General features: G+C 37.2%; 1 protein-coding gene across 3 annotated transcripts in view; it reads right to left on the reverse strand.

The window, feature by feature from the left end:
* Nucleotides 1–23,713, reverse strand: part of Hmgcll1 (3-hydroxymethyl-3-methylglutaryl-CoA lyase like 1) — a 123,639-nt gene that overhangs the window by 64,358 nt on the left and 35,568 nt on the right. Inside the window, exons 2-5 of one of the 3 annotated variants that reach the window (XM_041679343.1) lie at nucleotides 17,773–17,853; nucleotides 17,464–17,571; nucleotides 1,978–2,073; nucleotides 82–179 (exon numbers count right to left, since the gene is read on the reverse strand). In XM_041679343.1, the coding sequence (XP_041535277.1) occupies nucleotides 82–179; nucleotides 1,978–2,073; nucleotides 17,464–17,571; nucleotides 17,773–17,853 (383 nt within the window). Of the gene's footprint in view, nucleotides 1–30; nucleotides 180–1,977; nucleotides 2,074–17,463; nucleotides 17,572–17,772; nucleotides 17,854–23,713 lie in introns of all 3 variants that reach the window. The other 2 variants (XM_041679341.1, XM_041679344.1) reach the window with 2 other exon arrangements.

Raw genomic sequence — 23,713 nt, forward strand, 5'->3', positions numbered from 1 at the left:
CTAATGGACTGAGTTGGGTTTCTTGAGTACCCTCGTACTGGGATGTCCATGTGCCTTGCAGAGCTGATAACCTCCTCAAACCTTCCCATACTTTCTTCAATGGAACAGTTAATATTCTTCTTGCTGAAAGATTCAGAAGCAGCACCAAAAACTGCTATCTCAGTGGCCCCAGCAGCAACCTGAAAGAGACAAAGTACAGCCCAATGCTAACATGTTCTAAAGTCTTGTGAATGGTAGCAGGAGATGGACTACCCTAACGGCATGTCTGTGTTCTCATGTTACCTTAAGATTTAAAGCCAGATTCCTTTCTTTTTGCCACTTACAGTGTTACGAAATGGAAAATCATTTTGTAGTAACACGAGTATTCCACAAACTACATTATTCTTAAGATTATGAGACACATAGAACACAGTGATGATGAACCAGTTAATTCTGTCTTTCATCATGTTATCCTCAAAACACGTTAACCATAATTATGGGGGGAAAACACGTACCCCACTAAAGCCTGCATTTTTTAGGAGAAGATTATTTTGAAATCTCTTGCTGAAAGAGAGCAATACAAACTACTTGTTTTTCTTTTCTTCCTATAATCCAACAAAGAATGTCTTGCCAACAGAAAATATTTTCCCAATTCATCACTTAGATTTTGCTGTCTATTCCCTTTGCCCCTTTGTTGTATTTATACCACCATACTACACATGACCACTGTAATAATAATTTCAAAAGTCAAGCTTCCAGCATTTCTAAGATTCGTTGGTAAGACATCATGTTAATGTCTCACTCACTGACTAGGATTTACATGCCCTCATTTCTGATCACCTGTTAATACATTAAGAAGAAAAAGAATTTATCTTTTGCAACATTTAGTTTTTGTTCCACTGTTTAAATGTGAATTTTGAACAAATTAAATGAAAGTTCTATTTCATTAATAGAAATAATTAGTACAATTCCTTGCCAGGAATGTTAGAACAGAACTTTGCCTGCATTTTTTGTAATCTGAAAACCTCCTGTAACTATTATTGGGCTCATTTTACAAATGTGGCACAAAGTTATTTGTCATCCAATCTCGGGTGTTAGTAACTTATTACACCATGCTTTGATAATAAATCCACAACTCCCATGACAATATTTATTCTGTTATTAAACTATTGTTAGGATATATCCTGAGTATTTTCTCTAATAGAGACCTTCTCTTCTTTGGATGACTTGATGACAGCAACACTCTTTAATTTTATAATGCCATGAAATTATATCAAATCAAATGAAATCAAATGAAGGACAAACACTTCTAACAGCATATACACCAACAGTAATGTACTAAATAGACTCATATAACTTCAACTTCATGCAGCATAGGATCAGATGGAGAGCTTCAAACTCACTGACAAGAGGAATATATACTGGAACATCTTAGAAACGAACATATGGAAAGGTTTTTGCATAAAAGTAATGTGACTCTTTGCTTATGTGTACTCATTAAAACTCTTATTTAAATCACATAAATCCCTAAAGCACAGAATCATAATAAATAAAATAGAAGAGGGATAAGAAAGTCACCAGAAGCTGATGCAATGACAATGACTGGTTTTAAGCCAAGAGGAGAGTCCATAGAAACAAAAGACTGGCCCCAAGATATTGACAAAACATTTATTTCAGGAATATTAACAATTATAATGCTTCATCAATAAATGTTTAAGATATATCATATATTAGATTCTTAATAGGGAAGCACAAAAATAAATTTTCAAATTTTCATCCTAAATAAAGAATTATATTTTTGTTGTCAAATTCTTGAATAGTTACACTGAGCGAGCTATATGGGGAACACGTTAGGTCCTAACAATGTCGTGGGGAATCTTGATCTCTGTTTTTATGTTAGTTTATCAGCAGAGTAATGAATTGAATATGACAGCATTTTAGCTTTCAAAGATCTTCAAGACAATAAAGGCAATTTTAGAAAAACAGTAGCAGACTTACAGCATGGTGAAAACCCTGAAGATTAGGTATAAGGACAGGATAGCGAACTCCTGGGTACCGATGAATGCCTCTCATCACTTCAGTGTGATCAGCCATCTTAAATACATAATAGTTATATGTAAGTATGGAACTAAGCAAGGTATCAAACACATTATTAGCCTTCTGCATGAGTTACACAGAAATGTGTTACATAGAAACATAGTTACATAGAAAACATGTTCTACAAATTAATGTCTGAAATGAGGTAGTCACATGTAACTAAGAAAAAGTAGTTCTTACTAATATTGTGACAACAAATACACAATGTTTTGCCGTGTATTCTCCATACTATCATGAGTGTCTAATTCTTGAACTAGTAAATGACTGCAAGAAAATTGGTTAAAGAAAATGGCAGAAATCCTGGTTTTCTGTAATCACCCCTTTAAACAGATACTGCTATGTGAATTACGAAGATCATGCCTTGTTATAGTGCATTTATGACAGTGGACTATGAACTAAGAGCTTTAGCATTATGTATTAATTTTGTGTTATTTTAAATCAGCTATGATGCTATTTCTGGTCTCTTATTCTTTCCCAAGTTCTCTTCCCTGTTGATGAAGACATAGAATATATTTATCCATCTATTTGAAGCTGTGTATACTGTGATTGTTCTAAGTAATATTTAGAACAATTATAAGTGTTCTTAGAGTGGAGACAATATTATGTGATTTCTAAAAGTAGTTTATAAAAAGGAGACACAATAAAACACCTGATATTTCAGGAGAAAGCCCCAAATCTCCTATGCAATGGCCATAAAATGAGGCAGGCCTCCACAGAGAATATACATGAAGATGAATAGAGTCACCAAGCCAACAACCAGGGTGAGTCCCTATATCTGGATTAAAGCAACTTCAGATTACTCTAGCCCCAAAGAGTTCAGTTTATGGCTGTGATCCTGGAAACTATGTAATAAAGATAACCACTCTATTAAGCCATGGCCAAATTCCCAATCAACAGACTTAGTGAATACAACATATATTTATTTCTAACACCTAGATCTCAAATAACTCATTATATAGTAGTAAAAGCTAGAAAACTAAAAAATAGGTATCTTTGGTAGAGAGGATGCCTGTGGCAGCAGTGTAAGCACATAATTTGAGGCTATGGTCATAAAGGAAGGAGGTGACCATACTCAGTGGCATGTCTTTGAATTGGGTTTATATTAGTCAGAACTGATTTGTCTTGAAGGCAATATAAAGGCAGAGAATGGGTATTGAAACAGTGAAATGACTGGAACAAATTCAGAATCAGAAATGAATCTTAGGGTGGTATAAAAGTTAGTCCATCCCTTTAAGAGACAGGCCCTGCCCACTCCCTCCCCCATCCACTGAGGCAGGCAGCTCTTCCTTCCTGCTTGCAGCCCCAGAACCTCCAACCCCACTAAATCAGCATAATTCCTAACTATAATCTAAATATTTATCCTTATAGATAAGTGTCGGTCCCACCGTTTGTCAGAGAAATATCTCTTTCCATCAGATGGAGACCATTGTAGAAAACCACAACCAGAGTACAGAGAACAAGTGTACAGTTACAATAAACCATATGTAAATTTATTCTTATATTATTTTATAATATATAATTTTTCACTCATTAAAAATGTAAGTATATTTGCATAATAATAGGATAGAAATGCTAAATTCTTTACATATAAGAAGTAATGGTTTACTGAATATTTGATGATGCCAGCTACAAATCAAAATTTTTCAGTGCATTTAGAGTTGATTAATATTTTAAATTCAAAATAATTAATGTTTAAAATACTGTTTTTTATGAATACATAGCCCAAAATGTCAGAAATAAGTTTATTACCATTTCAGAAATTATTGTAAATTCTGTCTATATCCCATGCCAAAATGGAATTATTTTATAAAAATCTAGTCAGCTACTCAAAGAGCAATTCTTTTTCTATTAATTCTAGGTATTAAACTCAGGACCTTGAAGATATTGAGCAAAAGTTCTAACACATCAAACAGTGTGTGTATCTCTCTCTCTCTCTCTCTCTCTCTCTCTCTCTCTCTCTCTCTGTGTGTGTGTGTGTGTGTGTGTGTGTGTGAGTGAGAGAGAGAGAGAGAGAGAGAGAGAGAGAGAGAGAGAGAGAGATGCATGTTTGCTGAGAATGTATGGCTGAAGAGAAAAAAATATTGAGTGTGTGGAACCTGCTGGCATATGAAAGTTTGTCTGAATATTATACATGGAAAGCTTTGAGCAGATCATTTTTTTCCAATTTTCGTCAACATCACATGTGTACACAATGCACTGTAGTTACAGTTACCTTCCAGGAACCTCTTCCATTCCTTTCTCACTAAGTCCTTCTCAGTGGCCCGTCCTCCTCTCCTGTCTCCTCTATTCCCTCTCTTCATTCCTATTCTCATGTGTCTCCTCTTCCACTCTCTTTCTTTTCTTCTTTCTTCTTCAGGCCCTGCGCAAGCAGCCAAAACTGTTTATTCCTGACTACAATGGTGATGCTGTATCCAGAAGACAGCACTTCACTGCACTCTCCCTATCCTTTGGTTTCTATGGTTCTTCCGCAATATGTCCCCAGCCCCAGAGGGTTGGCAACAGTATTCTTGGGGCCAAAAACACTCAGCAGTTCCTTGCTCTCAGCATTTCAGTCAGTTAAGGGTTCCTACTTGGACAGGTGCCCATTGCTGAAAGAAGCTTCCAAGGCCAAGGCTGAAAGGTGCACCAGTCCATGGGTATAAAAATAAATATTTAGAGGGTAACTTTCCTGCATGTGCCTTTGACAAGACATTGGGGGCAAATTACCAAATAGGTCCTCTGACCGACCATCTGTTTTTAACTACGCCTTGAATTCCAGAGGCATGAATATCTCCCCACTAAGCAGACCTCCTAACCAACCAGGAGGCAGTTGATCATCCCCAAAACATTCGTGTCACTATTGTACCAATTATCACAAAGCTGTGCTAGGCAGATCTGTATTGTAACATGCAAGGTCTATGGAGTGGGACTCAAACCCCAAAACAATCAAGTCATTGTGGCAAAATACCAGTACCCTCACCTATCCAGACAGTTCAATATTGTAGCATGCACCATCTATATCTAGGTTTGATATTAATTCTTCTTCAAAAATCTGCATATCACCTTCTCTCACTAAGAAAGTATTAAAAAGCATTGTCACACAAAAAGGCAATTAATGCATCAACACTGAAGGAAATATTTTATGAAATGATCTCTCACATTCCTCTCAGTTTTTAAAATTATTATCATACTTAATTTACAGATACATGTCATATTTATATATGTAATATAATGAGTTAATTTTTATCATTAGCCATAGCTAAATAAAATCTGGTATCATAATTATTTTTATGAAAGAGGGTCCTCCAGTCTTATATCCTCAGGAAGGAAGCTCCTTACCAGTGGGTGTTATTTATTCTTGGTATGTTCATAGCATTTCTAGGTATATCTAGTTATTAATTCTTTTAACATACTATCTTAATTTTTTCCAGACCAGACCTATACATATGGACATATATAACTGTCCTTTCTCCCTGCTCACCAGTATCTTGAAGTATTTGCTTTTGTCTAGCATCAGGACAGAACAGTATTCAAATCTTATTGGAACAAAACAATAATGCTGGAAGTTTTTGTTTAGAGTCTCCTCTGGCCAAGACTGACAGTGCTACTTTCTGCATGCAGGGATACAGTAAGTGGGAAAGAAGGGCAGATAGGAGAATATGCAGTTTCTTCAACACATGCCATCGATTAGAGGAAAAACATGAATGATGTGGTTTCAGACCCTATAACTCAAAACTCAATATGAATAGTAATTCTTCTTAAAGGTAACATTTGGAAACGTGGTAATGAGAAAAAAATGAGACTCGAGTGCTTCCTGACAATCCTGGGTGAAAGAGCTGAAGGCAGCTATGAATAGCACTGTAGCCTGGGTCCTATAACCACGTCCCATTCCTAGACGCCAAGCACAAACCTCATCTATCTTAGCCTCAGTAGCACAGGGGAAACCTTGGTCTGCTTGAAGAAGTAAGACACTCTTAATAAATCATAGCCTTACAATAACAAACACAGGAAATCTCTGGAAAATTGAACATCTTTTTTTTTCTACCCAATACCCTGCTTGACTGCCAAAGCTAAAACGATCTGACACCAATCTCACAAAACTCAAGTCCAGAAGCCTTAAAACTAATTTGGTCTGGTGTATAATTTCCTGTCCTTCCTTGTTCAACTTGGCTTTTGTATGCAAAGGACCTTTGTAGTGCCGTCTATTGGGTGGAACGTTGATGTGTCTCAGAAGCTTCCATGACAACCACCCCTCCTCTTCCCTTGTGAAAACGAAGAGATTCTAATCATAATCCACTGATGTCTACAAATGCTCATTTTTATATTACAAGACAAACACCACCTACATGGATTTGTGGGTGAAAAACTAACATTAATGTCTTAGAGGGAAGAAATGAAAGTCATTTTTTATTCAATAACAGTTCAGGAAGATAAACATAGCAATTATACATTAGTTATTCTTTATTAGGGTCAATGCCTTTGGACCACCTGCCTGCTCTTCCCATATTAAAAATAACATGTTTCCAACATCATTCTGAAGTAAGGGCAAGAAGTTCCAAACTTCCCAGCATAATTTTCTTCCTGTGCCTGTGCAATTGTGTTGCCTGTCACTATTATGTACTATGCACTATGCCTTTTTATATGTTAATAACATTGCAGCCATTGTTATTTCCCTTGCATGGAAGCATGACATATTTTTAAAGTAGGGGGTAAATTGCTATCAGTGTGTTTTGTTAGTAGAGTTTTGCATTCTTAACACTTTAAACCTACAACACTGTGGAGAGCTGCAGCAGAGAGGATAAGCCTGGGTTACTGACTCACTGCTGATCAGACATTATCAAAAGAAAACATTATGACAAAAATAAGGTCTCATAACCACAGAAAGCATTGCTGTCACTCGTAAGATCGAGGCTTGGCTATGATATGCATGCTGGAGGTTTCTGCTTTAGTAACAGTGAAAGCGGATCATCTGAAGGTGCCAGCTTGCTGAATGGCAACCTGCTCAGCATATGCTGGTTAGGCAGTTCTACCAGATTATAACTCATTCATACTCACCTGCCTTTAAAAATCCCCTTGTGTGTTTTCATTTTCCCAGCAACTGTATCCCCCATCCACTTTAACATTATAATTACAGTGTTATCCCTACACTGTTATTCACTTTTGAGTCTAACAAAGAGCTCTGTATAGTTTTTAATACAGAAAAAAGTGAAAGCACTAAATGGGAGAATGAATAAGTGGAAAGGATCCAACACATAGAGAAATGAAAATGCCTTGCCACAGCATACCAGATATGAGTAAAAGTCAGGTCTCAGATTTTCTACTTCATCAGAAAGCACAAGTTAAACAACAGACATAATGGTATCGCCAAAGTGCAGGAAGCCTGGAGGATATGGGGAAGGTGTGTGTGTGTGTGTGTGTGTGTGTGTGTGTGTGTGTGTGTTTAGACTCCTGGATTACACCATTCTTTCTTTTTTATTGTTTTTATTGAGCTATGTATTTTTCTCTGCTCCCCACTTTTCCTCCCCACTCCCCTTTTACCCTCTCCCATGATCCCCATGCTCCCAATTTACTCTGGAGATCTTGTCTTTTTCTATTTCCCATGTAAATTAGATCCAGGAATTTCTCTCTTAGGTCCTCTTTGTTGTCTAGGTTCTCTGGAATTGTGAATTGTAGACTGGTTTTTCTTTGTTTTATATCTAAAAGTCGCTTATGAGTGAGTACATATGATATTTGTCTTTCTGGGTCTGGGTTACCTCACTCAATATGATATTTTCTAGATCCATCCATTTGCCCACAAATTCCAAGATGTCATTATTTTTTCCACTGTGTAGTGCTCTGCTGTGTAAATGTACCATATCTTCTTTATCCATTCTTGGTCAAGGGGCAATTAGGCTGTTTCCAGGTTCTGGCTATGACAAACAATGAGGCTATGAACATAGTTGAGCACATGTTCTTGTGGTATGATTGAGCATCTTTTGGGTATATACCCAAAGGTGGTATTGCTGGGTCTTGAGGTATGTTGTTTCCTAATTTTCTGAGAAATTGCCATACTGATATTCAAAGGGGCTCTACCAGCTTTCACTCCCACCAGCAATAGTTGCATCAGTCTAAGATTAGTAAGTAATATTTATGCTGGAGCATGATTAGCATGAATTTACTTCAACATATTTGTATTTCAAAGAATATACGCATATAATCTCTAGTCTTTTTCATGTCAAATTTGAACAATAAAATAGCTCAGATCCATTATTCTGTTATTCTAAAAGGTTTTCAACACAATCATCTCAATTATTATGAAATTATTACAGTATACCAGAAGTCCCCAAGTTATTTCTTTATGGTCTTGTGTCTCCCACAGCCCACTGCATGTAGAAAGCTCAGTCTGTAGACTCTCCAAAAGAGATAAATCAGCAAAACAGCCAGAGTAATTCCAAATAGGCAACGTAAAAATTCAAAATCAAATATATCTCTACTTGAATTTTGTCTTTTACATATTATGTACAGACTCTAAAACATAAACCTAAAAGATAATTATAGAGGAACAAATTTTAAGATAATTTCAATTACATAATAATAGGAAGGGAATTAGTTGGTAAGAATAAGGGGTCCCCTGGGAGAAGGAAGTAATAGGAAGGGTAATAGGGAGTGAAAATTACTAACATTCATTGAATACATCTATGAAACTGTGAAAGAATTTAAAGGAATTTGAAATGTTTCCAATTAGATACAGAAGTGTCTTTAAGGAGACTAAAATGTTTTTGAAATTTTATCTCTATATTTCATGGGGAAACAAAAATTTTGATAAAGGTAACAAACTAAAAAAACTAAATATAAGATGAGGTACAATGTTTTATTATAGCGTTTCATCTTGATTACTTTTATACATTTAAAGATAAAGGAAATGGAAATCTTGTTAATGGAAAGGTAACTAATCAAGTTAATTAATTATATTATTGAAAACCAGAATACATAAATTTCTGAGTAGAATAAATTTTAGAGTACAGGAAGAAAAAAAGCTAAAATAAAATTGGATTATACTTACACTTAAACATTTAAAGAGTTCAACAATAACATTGCTGGAATCTTGTCAGCTTTGATTTTCTTTTGACATAGTAGTAAAAGTACATCTTAGAGAAGAAATTACTACTTAATTTTGTGTAATGTAATACAGTGTTATCAACATGATTTTTCAATTTTTATTGATTATTAATTGTAATCAAGCGCAGGACAGAAAGTTCCTACTATGACAACTCTGTCTAATTTTTGTTCATGCATTCTTATCTTTCTGAGACAAACAAAGGAGTTTTAAAGATTTGGGAATAGGTTTCAAGCAGTCATTTGCCTTAGAGTACAGTGAAGTTAATCACTGATTTCAAAACACACACACACACACACACACACAAATACACACACACATACTACACACCCCTTGACGCTCTGACAGAGAAATACAGAGATCTGCATCATCACTCTAAAGATGTGTTGATGCCCACTGATACAGAAATAACACTGGCCCAAGATAGAAAGGAAATTCACACTACAACACAAGTAGCTACCATAATACTAATAATATATGCTCTCTTTATTAAAAGAAAAAATTGCATACTTGGATAAGCATTTTAATAGAACAACTTAAAGAGAGAAACAGTTTCTGTGCTAATGAAATAACACTAAATACCTAATGACCACGTTTCCTTTTTGGAGTATGTTGGCTTGAGTTGTGAAAAGAGACTTTGTTTCCCTTCAAACATAGAGATTGTGTAATAACAGTGTTAAACTAAGTCATGTTCAGCATGTCCTATCCTGCATTAGACCCTCCACAATGAGGTTGGAGTGATTCTCAGGTAAGTGATTTCCAGCCTTTATTCTCTCTTGCTTGGCCTATGTGTTGGGAAGTGTCGGGTTCTTGCCCAATAGATATTATTAAGAAGGCCATGCCTATGATATGCCTTCATCAGCTTCTCCCCCGTGTCTGCCTTGCTTAACCTAAGCGGTAAAAATGGGCAAGAGATGGGCTGTAGAGGCAGGTTTCTTTCTTCTCATTTTGCAAGCTGTCGTTGTGTCAACAGATTTTGCTCACATATACACTCAGTTGTTTTTAAGTCAAACAATTTAATAAAGGAAATGTGTTAGAGTGAGGGGAGTATGAACAGCCCAGGACTTACCAAGCCAGGGCTAACATACGTTTTCTTTTAAGGGGTTTTAGATTGCAGGCTTTGTTCCTCCATTGACTACATTTACCTTTTAATCACTACCATGAAAAAGAAAATAGTTAATTATTTCTATATCAGTTTTGAAAATAAATCTGTGACACTTGAAAAGTGATGATTCCAATGACATTCCCTTTGTCACTTATCTTCCAGAAATCCATACTTCAATTTTTTTTTAAAAAAAAAGTGGTGTCTTTCTTCCTTCTTTGAAACTTGCTGGGCTTTGTAACTGTCTCAAATAACAGGTTATGCCAGATCAATGCTATATAGATTACAAGCTTAGCTATAAAATGCATATCACTTGTGAATTGCTAAGCATCATCTTAGATGTCTAAAGGGAACACACTGTGGAGGACCCTGTAGAGAATTCTGAAAACTCTTAGACAATAAGTAGCAACCAGCCAGTCCCAACTCCCTCAGCCCCTTGTGCCCTCGAGTTCTGCTCTAACCACCATCTATTCTACCACACTAGTCCCTAAGAAGTCTCTGGAATGCTTAGTACAATTTTAGATGGATGGTTTATGGTTAAAAGACATAATCAAAACTTATTATTATTTTAAGTCACTGAACTTAAGGACTATTTCTTATGCACACTGTGAAAGCCTGTCTGATTCAGCTTTCAGGGAGAGGTGGCAATTTCCAGTGTTTGAGTACAAGCATGCAGACATATTTGCACACACAAAATATATGGGATAATCCAAAGATGTTTCTGTTGCCTGGAAACATAACTATGTCTCAGAAACCAGCAATGTGGAAGCACCCTGTCCCCTTTCCCTCCCTTCCTCCTCCACTCTCTCTCTTATCTCTCCAACATTATTTTCTCCCTACCATCTACACTCCATAAGAAGAACAAAGCCACAAAGACCAAGGCAGAGCAGGAACAGAAGATATAGTCTCCTATATTTCATAAATGCGCATTTAAACCTGATATTCCAATCTAGTAAATGTACCTGCATTTCAATAAAGAAATGAGCATATGGAAAAAGGCTACAGAGATCTTCTGGTTAATGTGTACCTTGACCCTACTTTTACATGTTAGAGTGACTTGCGAAAAAAAAAAGCTACATTTTTTTTTGTTTGTTTTTTTGAGACAGGGTTTCTCCGTAGCTTTTGGTTCCTGTACAATTTTTTCTACTCTCATAAAGAGTAAATAGGGATCGTGAGAGAGGGTTGAAGGGGAGGGAAGAGGAATGAAAGGGAGCAGAGCAAAACATATAGCTCAATAAAATCAATTAAAACAAATAAAAAAAACAAAAAAAAGAAAGAAAAAGAAAAACGCACTTCTTTCCCTTCTGGGAAGACATTTTACACATTTATTCCAGTAGGTTAAAACTTCATCAGGAACAAATAATATTTATAACCAATCCATTTCATATGATATATATATGTATATGTACAGAGTTGCACACCTAATTGATTCTTATTTTCAAAATAGCATTCATTTTAATAATATAGATAAAAATATTTACAGATCAAAAGAGAAAGTTAATGACTAACACAAAAATTTAGATCACTTTAAAAATTATGATAGTCACAATAATTTAAATAGCTTACTATTAAGAGACACATGCAGGAAGTCTGTTTTTAATGTGCTTTCTTTCTCATGCTAGTGTGTGTTCCATCTAACTGAGGGGCTACCTGGACTAATTTCAAGAATTCTTATATTGCATGTCACTCTAAGGAAATCTCTTTCCAGATAAGCTATAAAGAACATGTATTTCTTAATGGCAGGCATTCTATCATCTGTGATCATTTAAATTATAGGTGCAGGATCCTGTTTTATATGGCACCCTGCTACCGTGGAACTTTTCTTTAAGCTATTTGAGTTAGCAGCTTCTGCCAAACAAAACAGTAGGAGGGAAACTGTAAAAAAAAAAAAAAAGCTTTAAAATGCTAAAAAAAGAAGTAAGTGAAGAAGCAGCAATCTAAACATAAACTGGAGAACTTATTCCCATGACCTACATCTGAGACAGAATTGGCTCCAGGGAAACACAGAACTCACAGAATACCAAAAGGAACCACAGACATTGTCTTTAGAACCAGAAATCACTCTGAACAACATATAACAAGTTTCTATATCAAAATTTACTGTATGTCAAGTTCAGACATTCTTTTGAAAGTTTCTACTACATGATGTTCTTCTAAAAGATAATTTAAAAAGAAAAGTTTTTGAATGTAAGGTCAGGGAAATCTAAAACAGCCACACAATGACGGCCAAACTACAAGAACATGGGTTACCCAAAAGACTGTCTTTAGAGAAACAGTTGCTGTGTTGTGTGTAATATAAGGCAAGGCTAGGTGACTTTGAAAGATGAAATTTGTGGTATTTGTCTTTGATTCAGGCACACTGCTCTTTTGTGGCTATATGATTTATATAAATCACTTTCTTCTTTGGATGCATGTAACCAGATGAGGCTTAAAGTAAACACATATTAATAGAGTCACTATAGAACATAGTATTGAACATGAGTCTGGAGGTCGGCCCTGCCGTCATGTACACACAAGGACCATTGATGTGACTGACCTTCTGTGGTTACCCACAACCATCCTATACTGCAGGCATCTGTGCTAGGATTTCCAAGGTTCAGAGAGGTTAAATCACTTAAATGCATGGCACACTCTGGATAACGGCACAAATCTAGAACCATCTGTCCTCAACACAGATGTTCTCGGGAGCTATGTGAGACAATTCAGCCACTTATTTAATATTACCTTGAGCTGAAATGGGCTCATTAATTTTCACAAATTCAACTCAGGACCAAATGCAGAATAAAATCCATCAATTTATATGCTCATCATGTGTATTTAAGCAAGGTCAGGAACACAATCCCGTTCCTACTTATAAAAAAACTGTATTTCTTTTTCTTTTGTCTATATTTTCATGTCATTAACTATAAGAGAATAAGTATGGCTTTTTAGGAATTGTTCTGTCTTTATTCTTTCAGATGTCTCCGTAACCATCATAGATAGGTCTAAAGGATAGTCTATCAAATAATTTCTATTATCATAAAATAGTAGTAGCATGAAGCCATCAACATTATCATATGAGAAGAATATTTTGTGTGCAACTTTTTAAATCACTGGAAAATTAAAGAATCTTGAAAATAGCAAAATTTAATACCTGAAATGAAATTTTGGTTAAAATTTTTTCTTAATATTAACAAGATTTAGAGCTAATTTTATAACTATGCCAGTGTGCCCTATCTCTTTCCAGCTATAGTCAAATATGTAAAAGAGCACAGAATGGGTTGCAAACAGAGCAACTTCAATTCTTAAAGATGATGAAAATTTTTTGCACCCCTTAAAATTAATGACAACTAGTGAAGTATAGTTGTTTCACAAAATAACCAAGGAAATGTGTTTCTATCAAGTAATGCTTTCCTAAGAAAGATAGTTGTATACTTAATTACATAATAACAGATATATAGATAAAAGGCTGGGTCAGTTGCCTATGCAGATAATTGAAATTATATGTTACAGTTCTTTCAAGCAGACCTATTAATTATTCATTTCACAGTAACTTACTGTGTATCTACTAACTATGGCCCAAGCACTGAGGATGGTGAACAAAAGAGACACGGACATTATCTTCAAGACACAGTATGAATAGCAAATAATCAGAGATTTATAAGTATATAAAGAGTTTATGATCATAAACAGCAACATTGAGATGAAAAATCACTCTCTGATAGGGAATGAGAGCAACTCAGTAAAGAGTGAGTTATTGCTGATTGTACGGTGTTTTCTTTCACATCAAATGCGTTGCAACAGAAAGAATTCATTGTTTTCGTTATTTCACATCGTCCTATTAGCACTAGAAGAAAATACAGAAACTGAGGGATGTGTACAGTGCCTTGCAGAAAGGGACCTGTGTCTGAAAGCCAGGAAAATAAGAACGAGGATCAGTTCATATTAGCAGGAGTTTCAGCAAAGCAAGTTGCATCAATGGAGCTTGTGGTGGGAAGGAAAACTGGGGTCACAGATGCAAAGACTTGAACGTGAATACTCCAGCCTTTTTCAGAGAGGGGGGATTTTTTATGAGTTAGAATGTGTTTGTTAGAGCTGATGTTCCTAGAAGCCTATTCTGGTCACTTTACGTAAGATGTGAGAGAAAGGAAGAAACAACACTCATGTGTTCCATGTAAGGGAATGTACAATCTGTGGTTTTGTGGGTTGCTAATATGTCTGTGGAATTGAAATGGAAAATAAATATAGAATATAGTAGAGATTAGCTTATTGCATAGTTATTTTGTGTGGGTTTGTTTTGAGTGTGTGCGTGCACACATGTGCACATGTGTATACACATGTGTAGGTGTGGGTATGTTATAATGTGCAAGAATTAGCTCTATTCTTTAACTATGTGGGTTCTGGGGGTTGAACTCAGGTTGTCAGATTTGATCCAAAGTCCCATTACCCACTTAGTCATCTTGCCAACTCCAGAAACATTTTATGGGCTTTTGTTTTGGTTTGATTTTTGTTTTACTGTGGACTGAATGCTTGCACCACCTTCCTCCAAATTTCCCTGTATTAGTCCTGACAAGATCGTGCTTGAAATGGAGTACTGTGAACAGCCCCTACATCATCACGACAGAGCCCCAACAATGGAATAATGCCCTTGTAAGAGGAGACAGGAAATGGTTCCCTTCCTTACTCTTCTGTCTACCAGATGAAGATGCAATGTAAAGACGGAGATGTGAAAACTGGAAAGCAAGACTTCACAGACAATCGACTGTTAGCATCCTGAACTTGGGTCTCCCAGACTCTAGAATAGATCTCTAGCATATGAACCACATTGGTACTCCATTACTCTAGCCATCACTAAACAGGACAGTAACTGATTACATATACAAAGCAATCCCTTGGAGAATCAAGCATAAGATTCTGAGGGGAACCCAGAATCTTGTTATATACAAAGCTGTGTATGATAGTGGTGAGCCTGCATTTGAATACAATAAGTCTGAGATGAAAATTTCATATCCAATTGAAGTTTATCAGAAAGATAAACCTTTTCTTCCTCAACAAAGGAATTTCTGGTAAAAGAAGCACAGTGAGGGGAGAGAGTTTAGGCAGGGAAGAACAAGAAAAGCAGAGAGTCAAGGGAACCAAACTTTAGCAGGCAAGACAAGGTGCCACAGATAAGGGAAATAGAATGATATGAAATCGGCTGAATAAAGAAAGAGTATAGAGAATAATGGAGACTATGGAATGGGATCAAAAGTAACCAATGAAATGAAGTACATGGGAAAATGGTGGAGTTTGGGGTATCATAATGATACTGGGTTACGAAGGGTGAGGCTATACTGGTCACTGATTACTAGTTATGCTTCAAAAACTCTAATCAAGTCTCGGGATTGATGAGTTTGGTTACATGTCTGAAATTCTGGGTAGCGCTATAGCATCTTTTCATTTCTAATGAGGAGAATGTAAATGGCTTCTCTCTTCCAGTGTGTATCTCCCACTTTACACGTCAGCAAATATGAGTGATAAAAGAAACAAGAGAAGAATCTCCTCTCGTCCTCCATCTACTAATGTGAGTTCTACCACACCTGAAGATGCTCAGGTTACTCGAAATGTCAGTCATAAATAGTGAGTCCAAAGCAGGCCCTAAAGCCGCTGTTTAAGAGCTTTGACCTGTATTTTTGTTTGTGATCCTATGTTTACATAGTATTAGCATATGATTGAGGTTATTTTTTAAAGATAGATTAATACTATATTGATTCATTTTTATTTTATTTTATTTTTTTATTGAGAAAAGGAAAAAAAAAGTTTCCCCCTCCTCCCAACCTCCCATTTCCCTCCCCCTCCTCCCACCCTTCTCCCCATCCCCTCACTCCTCTGCCCCTCCCTCTCCAGTCCAAAGAGCAGTCAGGGTTCCCTGCCCTGTGGAAAGTCCAAGGTCCTCCTCCCTCCATCCATGTCTAGGAAGGTGAACATCCAAACTGGCTAGGCTCCCACAAAGCCAGAACATGAAGTAGGATCAAAACCCAGTGCCATTGTCCTTGGCTTCTCGGCAGCCCTCATTGTCCGCCATGTTCAGAGAGTTCGGTTTTATCCCATGCTTTTTCAGTCATAGTCCAGCTGGCCTTGGTGAGCTCCCAATAGATCAGCCCCACTGTCTCAGTGGGTGGGTGCACCCCTCGTGGTCCTGACTTCCTTGCTCATCTTCTCCCTCCTTCCGACCCAGCAATACCATTCTTGGGAATATACCCAAGAGATGCCCTATCATATGACAAAAGCATTTGTTCAACTATGTTCATAGCAGTATTATTTGTAATAGCCAGAACCTGGAAACAACCTAGATGTCCTTCAATGGAAGAATGGATGAAGAAAGTGTGGAATATATACACATTAGAGTACTACGCTGCGGTAAAAAACAATGACTTCTCGAATTTTGCATGCAAATGGATGGAAATGGAAAACACTATCCTGAGTGAGGTAACCCAGACCCAAAAAGATGAACAGGGGATGTACTCACTCATAATTGGTTTCTAGCCATAAATAAGGGTCACGGAGTCTACAATTGGTGATCCTAGAGAAGCTAAGTAAGAAGGTGAACCAAAGGAAAAACATATAGTTGTCCTCTTGGCTATGGGAAGTAGACAAAATTGCCAGGGAGAAAATTGGGATCTTGGGGGTGGGGTGGGATGGGGGTAAGGGGAGATGGGGAGAGAAAAGGGAGAAGGGGAGGATGGGGGGAACTTGGGGAAAAAGGAGAATTGGGATAAAGGAAGGTTAGATAGGGGAGCACGGAAGCACAATTCTTAGTTAAGGGAGCCACCTTAGGGCTGGCAAGAGACTTGAACCTAGAGTGGCTCCCAGGAGCCCAAGGCGATGTCCCCAGTTAGTTCCTTGGGCAGATGAGGATAGGGAACCTGAAACGACCCTATCCTATAGCAATACTGACGAATATCTTGCATATCACCATAGAACCTTCATCTGGTGATGGATGGAGATAGAGACAGAGACCCACACTGGAGCACTGGGCTATATTGATTCTTAAAGAGTGTTAAGATTCAATTCATATATCACAGGCTTTCCAAATCCTATCAGAAATAAACTAATAATATATAACATATGGAAATTATTATACCAGTTACATTTGGTTATATATACATATGTGTGTATATTTATACACATATATATCACAGTGCTCACTAAACTTAAACATGTTAAATTATGCAACTATAAATTGGAGTACCTGTGGTACCCATCTGGAGGACACAAAACTGGTAACTTCTATTACAGACAAGCCAGTTTGGGAAAGTTGATTGATGAATTCAATTTTTATATCTGTAGGCACTATAACCTAAAAAAAGCCATAAACATATTGTATAAGTAAATTGTATAAGACCTATTGAAGCATAAAGTGTTACTTCCTAATTGAAATAAAACGCAATATGCCTTAAGCATTCAAATAGTAACTACACACCAATATTATTTAAAATATAGAATCTACATATCATTAAAGCTTTAAGAAATTCACTATGTAAAACCAATACAAACATACCTTTTCATTCTGCAATCCATCCCTAGGTCCAACTTCTACTATTTTCACATATTCAGGGAGTCCAGATAAGTGGGCTACTTCCTGAAACGCAAGGTATGAGTGCAAGAAAAAGAGATTACTCGGATTGCCACTCTAATTGTAGAGGCTGGACTAAGAATATCTCTCATAGACTTGGTCCTGGAAACACTTGGTCTGCAGCTGGTCATGCTATTTCAGGAGGTTAGGAGACGTAACCTTGCTGGAGGGAGCTGCTACCAAAGGCTGACTTTGAGGATTCATTGTCTTGTTGTACATTCAGTTCTCTCTGTCTCAGGTCCTGGCCCCATTCCTGCTGCTTGCTGTTGTGCATCATGGTGGAATATTAACCATCTAAACTCTGCAATATACCTTGGTGATGGTGCTTTATTGTAGCAATAGAAAAGGTAACTAATGTAGCAGTTGGTACCAGAGAGGGGGTGTTGCTGTGAAGAACCTGGTTTTGTTGCTGTGTTTGAGGAATGCTGGAAGTAGGGACTAGACAAGTGGGTAAATAAATGCTGAATGTAGAGATTAAAGCACTAATCTAGTAGGAGCCTAAAAGACATCACTGCACATAAAGCAAATTGTAGAAGCCTGGGCTTCGGAGAAAAGCAGACTTTTAACGGCAACTGGGCTAGAGGCCATTTGTGTGATATTTTGGCAAAGAATCTGTGCCTTTTGCCTGTGCACTAAGAATTTAACTGAGGCTAAATTAAAAAGTAAGGGGCTAACTTTTTGTCAGAGGAAATTTTAAGACACTATAACACTGAGCCCAAGCCATGATTGATACTGTAATGGTTATGCAGATCTACAATGAAATAAGAACAAGTGGGGCAGAAAGAAACACAAAACGTACAGTTTGGATAGAAAAAGCACAAGGAAGCTAAAGATTACAGCCAAAGCATGTGCTGGAAGGGAGGCTGTAGCTGTGAAGGCGATTAGCCTGCAGAGAGAAGTCCCATTCTACACCATAATAAAGGGAAAGACCTCACCCAGCTAAGCTTCCAACTGGTGTCAGAAAGCCTGGGGCCTTTTCTGAGAGCAACTGAACAGAAAGCACCACTGCTAATGTGATTCAAGGGGCCAGGGCCCAACCCAAGCTGGCAGCCTAACTTGGCAGTGTTGTCCACATGGTTTGGGCTTCGGAGACACAGAGAGTGAAAGAACTGAAGAGGTCTTGGATTCTACTTCCGTGGTCTCAGAGAGCCACTGAGGCCAGACGGCACCTGGCAGGGGAGTCCCTTCATGGAGGTCTTCAGAGTGGCGTATGCTTCGAGAGGCCACTACATGAAGTTGTGGAAGGAAAACCTGAGTTGCAATGAAGACCCCACAATGTTGGAGATTTCAGAACCATGGCCTGTCTCCCAAGAACAACTGCAAACGGGAGTGGACCTATCCCAGGAGACGTGTATGTTGCAGGCGGCCAAGCCTGAGGAGCAGACCATCCAAGCTATTAGACACCAGACATGGAGCTAGAAGACTTGCTAGGTTTTGGTCTTGCTTTGATCCAGTGTTTCCTAACTATGACCCCATTCTTCCTTTCTGTGTCATCTTGTTTGAAGAGTTTAATGTGCTTTTTATTTAAATTGGGGATCATAATGAAGACATTGCCTTGAGTCTCAGAAGAAACTTTGGATTCTTCAACAGTGTTATATTTCAAAAGTGGGGACTTTAGGCATGGACCAAAAGCCTAAATATGATTGAAATATGATACAACATGGTCAGGGAGTGAAAAGTCATGACATAAATGGGAATGTTCCCCACTGGCTCGGGTATTTGAAAACTTGTTCCCAGTTGGTGGTGACATTTAAGAAAGTTTAGATGTGACCTTTGCTGGAGAGAGCATGTCACTGAAGACAGGTTCTGTGAATGTGTGTCCAGTTTGCTCTGTTTCCTGCTTGTAATTGAGGATATGAGCTCTCAGTTTCCTGTTCCTGACCCCATGCCTGCTTCTTGCTGCTAGGTTTGCCATCATGCTGGACTCTTCCTCCACTAGAACTGTGAGTCTGAAAACTCTTCCTTTCAATGGTTTCCTTGACCATCGTGTTTCATCACAGCAGCAGAAGAGTAACTCACACACTAGTTTACTGTTAGAGTTAAATAATTATACTCTGCTAAATAAATTCTCACTCCACAAGGTTAAAACAGCAAGAAAGCAATTGGATATAATCATGATATGTCATGTATACTATTTGCAACATTAAAATAATTCATTTATTATAACTTCATGATATGTATTGATTGAAATTCCAAACGTCAATTTTTTAATAACTCAATTTAATTGTCATAGATCGTTAAAAATCACTACAAACTAGTCATAGACAATAATATCTACAGTAAAGAATTCAAAGTAAACCAGAGTGTCTGGAGGAAAGAGCGTAAAAAACACCAAAAGAGCAAATAAATTAGTCACTATGTGGCAAAAGAACTTAACACGCCTCAAAGTCAGTAGTGCAAATGCTCAATAAATATAAGAAAAACTGCCCAACAATCTTAACAACTTTAACCACAAGGAAAACTCTAATTAAAACTGCACTGCAGTTCCATCTTACCCAAGTCAGAATGGCTGTCAAGATAAAAACAAATTTGGGCATGGATGCAGGAAAATAAGAAACATTTATCTACTATTTGGTGGCTAGTCCAGATACTATGGAAACAGTATAGTGGTTTACCAAAAGGCTAAACATATAACTACCATATGGTCTGGCTAAACCAGTCCCAAATATATACCCGAATGAATCAATGCCAACTCACAATATATTTACCTACATAGCCATGCATACATATTGTTGCTGGCAGTACTTAGAACAGCCAAGTCAGGAAATCATTTAGGTGCCCATCGACCAATATGTGGAAAAAGAAAATGTGATCTCTTTATTTTATCTATCCATAAAGAAAAATAATGCTATTTTCAGGAAAATAGATGGAAATGTCTGCCATTGTGCTATGCCAAATAAGTCAATTTCACAAAGATAAACATCATTTTTCTTTGTAAATTTATTTGGGGGTGGTAAAATGATACTATGAGAAATATGGAAGCAGAAAGAGGGAAATCAAAAAGGATAATGAATATATGAAGAGACTCCAATTCAAATATATCGTATCCATGTATAGAAACATTATAACAAAGCCAGTACATTGTACTGTTACCATGTATTGCTTTAAACGTAGATTTTGTATTAAAAGATTTCAACCACAAAGGGTCAAGCTAGAAGCAACTACTATCCCCTGAATTCGAATGGGGTTTGGTCTTGTGTGCATGGACAACTGAGGCTAGAGAGGAAGGAGAGGGTGCTGCTTGCTCCTTTTCCTCGCACATCACAGATGTCAACAAATGCAGCTTCCTGACATTCACTCTCAAATAGGACCCAAAGCGCCTTGCCTGCCCTACTATCCGTCTGCAGCTGAGACACAGAAGAATTTGGATTCTGTAGTCTCTGGTCCTATAGACATAGTATAGAAGATGTATTAGATTATTAATTATCATCTTAGATAATTAGATAATATAAGAATATGTATTAATAAGCATGTTAGAAGAACAAATTATGATTAATTAAAAGGTTCACATTAAATAAGAAAAAATAGGCTTTACAAAGTTTATATAAAGTTTCAATGAGATAGAAGCTACATCTTTCAAACAATACAAGCATCAAACTTCGTATTTCTGAACTGGGCGTGGATAACTCATCGTGTTTTCAAATGAGTAAATGAACTCAACTTAGATACTCAGGACCTGCATTAAGTTTTGGGGGGTTTTTGTGGTTTGTTTTGCTTTTTGTAAAATACAGTGCACTCAAATTGACCAATTTATATGGTTTATTCTGTCCTTGGGATATCATATATATTCAAGGGAGAGGTAGCTTTTTAAAAGTTATTTGAGAATTTCATATATGAGTACACTGCAATTAGATCATTTCCACTCCTTCTTCTCCCCTGTTCAACTCCTTCTGTTCCCCACCTCCTCTTGAATCATGACCTCTTCTGCTGTGGTTATGGTTATACATACATATCTAGCAAATGTGCACATATACACACAACCTACTGACTCAGTATTGCCCACATGTACAAGTGTCTACAGCTGACCACTATGAATAGTGGGCTCTTCTGTGAGGAAAACTGATTCCTCCTCAGCATCCACTGATTGCCTGTAGCCTTGTGAAATTTTGTTCCACCCATGTTGGCATGTTGACTGGTATAGTTATTGTAGGTCTTGTATAGATAATCATAATGTTGAGATTTCAAGGAAGCAACATCCTTATCATGTCCATAACACAGTATAGCATAGTATTCATCTAATATTGAGTCTTTAACAATTTATTGCTCCTTCTTCAATGTTATTTGAGCTTTAAGTGTAGGGGTTGTGTTAGAGATATCCCATTTTGGGGTTGGTCATGATGGTCACTATTCTCTGCCTTTTGACTAGACATGAATCTCTGTAATGGTCTCTGCATTCTGCAAAACGAAGCATCTTTTATGAGAGCTGTATTGCCTATCTACATCTTATATGTGGGCTGTACTACCTGTGGCAATGAGTATAAGAACTGAGAATGTAGTTAGAGCTTAGAGTGTTTTGGGAAAGTGACCAGAGCAGGTTCTCCTCTAGGGTCCGTGACCTCTTCAGTCAGTGGTTCTTGGTTGGGTTTACAGAAGCATGAATAAGTTTCCTCCTATTGAGCAGGCCTTTGATTCAATTAAACATCTTTGGTTAGCCCAGGATATAAATGCCACTATTACACCATTGGGACTATCTTTCCAAGCAGTTAAAGTGACTATTTTTGATGCAGGCCCCAGTGGTGTGTGTGTGTGTGTGTGTGTGTGTGTGTGTGTGTGTGTGTGTAACAAGGAAAGAACTTCCTGTCTTATTTGCATCCAAAGTTGTGACTGGCTTGGTTAGTGTTCTGTGTTAATTTCCTGTAAGAATCCAGATGATCCCTGACACAATACTAACAGATTATTTTTGACAATTTTTGTGAAACTACAATTCATTAACAAAAAAATATCAGAGGAAGAGAATTCTCATTTCTGCATCTTCTCTGGTTGTGAGGCACGGGATTATCTTGGGAAGGTGTGGGGGCTGAGAGGGTAGCAGAAGATCCTCAGCTTTGGGTTCGGTTGTTCTGGATAACAACACTGAAATCATGCCTAATGATGGAGTGGTTATAATTTGATGAAGAAGTAAGAGGTATGGCATGAACGGATGGAGTAAGAGGAGACACTCCCTTCTTTTTATGAACTCTCTTCCTCAAATGGAAGAAATGAGACCAGAACAAAATCAAAACCAGGCGACCATAAATGTGATCTCATTATCATTGTTTCCACTGCCTTTTCGCCATGGATTATCTTCCAGCATACATGGACACAGAGTGCTGCTTTATTAAAGGGACTGTTTACACAATGAAGGAACACGGTGACGATTGTATGCATGTACAATTAAAAAGCTGGGTGTTATTCTTTGCATCAGTGTAATTTGGGCGCCATTATTTACCAGCTGATGAAGAAAAGCAAAAATAATGACCATTTCAGTCAAATCAGAGAACTTTCTTACTGGACATGCTTTTACTTTCCTCTTGAATCTAATCTCACTATTTCTAAGTCAACTCTAATTAAGCCAATGACAGAAGAAATTCCTAGTGTCATCAACATATCCTCATTGCACACAGACCTTGTGTTAAAAGATAAGAAGTTATAAATGAACAGGCCTGGTAGAAGCAGTAAGAAAAAAAGGCAAAATATAATGAGTGATGGGTCATCGAAAGGCCAGTAAGTTCTTGAGGTGAGACAATGAATGACATTAATTTCAACCCTTGAATTCTAAATACTTGTAAATTTATGTCAATTATATTATGAGGTTTTGACTGCATATTTATAAAGCTTCCTAGAAATTCGGTACATAGGGAGATTGCTAGGAAGAGACTAAAGATTG

Source organism: Microtus oregoni, unplaced genomic scaffold (assembly GCF_018167655.1).
Source record: "Microtus oregoni isolate MIOR12 unplaced genomic scaffold, Mior012 000032F_ref0000030, whole genome shotgun sequence".
In the NCBI taxonomy this organism is placed as follows: domain Eukaryota; kingdom Metazoa; phylum Chordata; class Mammalia; order Rodentia; family Cricetidae; genus Microtus; species Microtus oregoni.